The sequence below is a fragment of the Manis pentadactyla genome, chromosome 9 (assembly GCF_030020395.1).
Source record: "Manis pentadactyla isolate mManPen7 chromosome 9, mManPen7.hap1, whole genome shotgun sequence".
Lineage (NCBI taxonomy): Eukaryota > Metazoa > Chordata > Mammalia > Pholidota > Manidae > Manis > Manis pentadactyla.
The window spans coordinates 45,488,506-45,493,104 of record NC_080027.1 but is presented as its reverse complement, the minus strand read 5'-3'; the positions used below and the strand labels follow the sequence as shown (position 1 = coordinate 45,493,104).

Below are 4,599 nucleotides of genomic sequence, written 5' to 3'. Positions count from 1 at the left end.
TATGATGTGGTTGCCACCAAGACCTATCACCCAATCACAGCACATGATTATCATTTCTTTTTTGTGATAAGAGTATTTAAGGTTTAGTCTCTTAGCCTTCTGAAGTATGTACTACAGTATTATTGACTGAAACTGTTTAACCTCTTTCTGAATAGAAACAAAGGCACAGAATAAAAAGTACTTTTGTGTGTTACAGGGATGTGGACAAAGAGCGAAGTGCAGCAGGATTCCCTACTGGGGAATAGACAGCTGTGCCTGATTTGTGCAGCAGCTAATTGTAACAGAAAGAATGTCTGTGCCTAATGACACAAAATTCCACCCTTCTTTCCTTCTGCTGGACATCCCAGGAATGCAAGATGTACACGTCTGGGTCGGGTTCCCCTTCCTCTTTGTGTACCTTGTTGCTGTCCTGGGGAACGTTGCTGTGCTGTTTGTCATCTGGACTGAGCACAATCTACATGAGCCCATGTACTACTTCCTGGCCATGTTGGACTCCACCGACCTGGGCTTGTCCACAGCCACCATCCCCAAAGTGCTGGGCATCTTCTGGTTCCACCTCAAGGATATATCTTTTGAAAGCTGCCTTTCCCAGATGTTCTTCATCTACTTCTTCACTGGCATGGAGAGCATCATGCTGGTCATGGCCTTTGACCGCTACACTGCCATTTGTAAACCCCTTCACTACACCGTCATCCTCAGCAGCAAAACCATCAGCATCATTGCAGGCGCTGGTGTCCCGCGGAGCCTGTGCGTGGTGGCCCCCCTGGTGTTCCTCCTCCTGAGGCTGCCCTTCTGTGGGCACCGTGTCTTCCCTCACACCTGCTGTGAGCACATGGGCATTGCCCGCTTGGCCTGTGCCAGCATCAAAGTGAACATTATGTTTGGCCTTGGAAACATTTCCGTCTTATTACTGGATGTGGTCCTTATTGTTCTCTCCTATGTCAGGATCCTCCATGCAGTCTTTTGCCTGCCTTCTTGGGAGGCTCGACTCAAAGCCCTCAACACCTGTGGTTCCCACATTGGTGTCATATTAACTTTTTTCATGCCAGCACTTTTCTCTTTCTTGACACACCGTTTTGGCCACAATATTCCTCAATATGTCCACATTTTCTTGGCCAACCTGTATGTGGTTGTTCCACCAGCCCTCAATCCTGTCATCTATGGGGTCAGGACCAAGCAGATTCGGCAGCGAGTCGTGAGGATTTTCCTTAACCCAGACAGCTAACCGGTTAGAGGTCATGGTAGGTTTCTGTTAGAATTCATGTTCCTGCATTGTAAGAAGTGGTTATCTTACATCTAATCCAATAGAAGGTAGGAAGATGAAGGGGACTATTAAGCCAATAATATTAATTATCTTTGAGTTGCAGGTTTTACATTTAAAGCTCATAATATGCATACAGATGATGATATTTGATTGAGACAACTGGATATTCACATGCAAAAAAGGTGAATTTAGACCCTTACTTTACACTGTAGAAAAATTAACCTATTATGTATAAGAGTCCTAAGAACAAAAGACAAAAGGATAAATAACAAATTATGACTTATTTGTAATATTTGTCAGAAAAGAGAAAGATATGGCATCAATAGTAAGAAATATATTTAAATGTTTAACTGGGTTTCATTAAAAATCAAAAATTATTTTCTTCAAAAGATAATGGTAGTAAAATGAAAAAGTAAATCATATTCTGAGGGAATATATTTGCACATGATATATATATGCTAAAGGACTTGAATTAATATTATATCAAGAACTCTTATAACTCAATGACTGTATCAAATTACCCAGTTAAAAAGACAAAATATTATATATAGAGCTATCAAAACATAAATAGTAAGTACATAAAATGTCCTTAATAATTCCTCACTAAGGATGTGCATATTAAAACCACAATGTTGACTGCCAGCCTCTCACACTAATACAAAGTCCTGAAAGTGAGCCTTCTTAGAGCACTTCTCCATAGATTTCCTATATGAAAACTCTCCATCTCTGAGTCTGTTTTGAGGGAATCCAGTTGAAGATGGGATTATTTTTTAAGGGGTATTTTCAACTATTTTGTGCTATAATTTTTTTTTTGAGATTTTACATAATGTGTGTTATTCGGTTTGAAACTTTCAATAATTTTTGTCTTTGGTGTTCAACATTTTACTTGACACACTATTTTAAAAAATATTCACTATTTGCAGATGACATGATATTGTACATAAAAATCCCTAAAGACTCCACTCCAAAACTATTAGAACTAATATCAGAATTCAGCAAATTTGCAGAATACAAAATTAACACACAGAAATCTGTGGCTTTCCTATACAATAACAATGAGCTAATAGAAAGAGAAATCAGGAAAACAATTCCATTCACAATTGCATCAAAAAGAATAAACTACCTAGGAATAAACCTAACCAAGGAAGTGAAAGACCTACACCCTGAAAAGTATAAGACACTTTTAAGAGAAATTAAAGAGGACACTAACAAAGGAAACTCACCCCATGCTTTTGGCTAAGAAGAATTAATATCATCAAAATGGCCATCCTACCCAAAGCAATATACAGATTTGAGGCAATCCCAACAAATTACCAACAGCATTCTTCAATGAACTGGAACAAATAGTTCAAAAATTCATATGGAAACACCAAAGACCCCAAATAGCTAAAGCAATCCTGAGAAGGAAGAATAAAGTGAGGGGGATCTCGCTCCCCAACTTCAAGCTCTAACACAAAGGCACAGTAATCAAGACAATTTGGTACTGGCACAAGAACAGAGGCACAGACCAATGGAACAGAATAGAGACTCCAGACATTAACCCAAACATATATGGTCAAATACAATGAAGGAGCCATGGATATACAATGGGGAAATGATAGTCTCTTCAACAGATGGTGCTGGAAAAATTGGACAGCTACATGTAAGAGAATGAAACTGGATCACTGTCTAATCCCATACACAAAAGTAAATTCAAAATGGATCAAAGACCTGAATGTAAGTCTTGAAACCATAAAACTCTTAGAAAAAAAACATAGGCAAAAATCTCTTGGACATAAACATGAGTGACTTCTTCATGAACATATCTCCCCAGGCAAGAGAAACAAAAGCAAAAATGAACAAGTGGGACTATATTAAGCTAAAAAGCTTCTGTACAGCAAAGGATACCATCAATGGAACAAAAAGGTACCCTACAGTCTGGGAGAATATATTCATAAATAACAGATCCGATGAAGGGTTAACATCCAAAATATATAAAGAGCTCATGCACTTCAATAAACAAAAAGCAAATAATCCAATTAAAAAATGGGCAGAAGAGCTGAACAGACAGTTCTCTAAAGAAGAAATTCAGATGGCCAACAGACACAAGAAAAGATGCTTCACATCGCTAGTCATCAGAGAAATGCAAATTAAAACCACAGTGAGATATTACCTCACACCAGTAAGGATCACCACAATCCAAACAACAAACAACAACAAATGTTGGCAAGGTTGTGGAGAAAGGGGAACCCTCCTACACTGCTGGTGGGAATGTGAATTAGTTCAACCATTGTGGAAAGCAGTATGGAGTTTCCTCAAAAAGCACAAAATAGAAATACCATTTGACCCAATAATTCCACTTCTAGGAATATACCCTAAGAATGCATGATCCCAGTTTGAAAAAGACAGATGCACCCCTATGTTTATTGTAGCACTATTTACAATAGCCAAGAAATGGAAGCAACCTAAGTGTCCATCAGTAGATGAATGGATAAAGAAAATGTGGTACATATACACAATGGAATATTATTCAGCCATAAGAAGAAAACAAATCCTACCACTTGCAACAACATGGATGGAGCTAGAGGGTATTATGCTCAGTGAAATAAGCCAGGTGGAGAAAGACAACTACCAAATGATTTCACTCATATGTGGAGTATAAGAACACAGAAAAACTGAAGGAACAAAACAACAGCAGAATCACAGAACCCACAAATGGACTAACAGTTACCAAAGGGAAAGGGACTGATGATGATGGGTGGGAAGAGAGGTATAAGGGCTGGGAAAAAGAAAGGGGGCATTGCGATTAGCACGTATAATTTGTTGGTGGAGCATGGGGAGGCTTGTACAACCCAGAGAAGACAAGTAGTGATTCTACAGCATCTTACTATGCTGATGGACAGTGACTATAATGGGGTTTGTGGGGAGGGACTTGGTGAAGAGGGGAATCTAGTAAACATAACGGTCTTCATGTAATTGTAGATTAATGATAACAAAATAAAAAAAATAAAAAGTAAAAAAATAAAGCAATGTATATATATATATATGTATATATATATATACTATTATTACTGAAATTTGTACTCTTTCTGAATGAAGTTCTATGTCTTTCATTAGTTTTGTAAAAAATATAGCCCATATCCTTTCAAGTAATGTGTCTATGTCATTGGCTCTCTCCTTGCCTCTTGTGATTCCAATTAAACCTGAATGGTTTGCCATCTATTGCTGTTTAGTAAACTTCCTACGTTTAGAGGCATAAAGGCAGGAAACATAACAAATTAGTTCACCTTGTAGATCTCATTGACTAGGAGTTTAGAAGGTAAACAGGGGCTGTTCTTTTCTGCTTCATAATGTGA

The 4,599-nt window shown here is 38.1% G+C and overlaps 1 protein-coding gene across 1 annotated transcript; it reads left to right on the top strand.

Moving 5' to 3' along the window:
* The first annotated feature begins 283 nt into the window (after positions 1-283).
* On the top strand, positions 284-1,225 carry LOC118933034 (olfactory receptor 52E8-like). The gene has a single exon (XM_036927003.2). The coding sequence runs from the start codon at positions 290-292 to the stop codon at positions 1,223-1,225; it is 936 nt and encodes a 311-aa protein (XP_036782898.2). The 5' UTR covers positions 284-289.
* The last annotated feature ends 3,374 nt before the right edge of the window (positions 1,226-4,599 follow it).

Excerpts from the sequence above, each read along its gene's own strand:
- LOC118933034 (XM_036927003.2), top strand. The coding sequence starts at position 290 with ATGTCTGTGCCTAATGACACAAAATTCCACCCTTCTTTCCTTCTGCTG.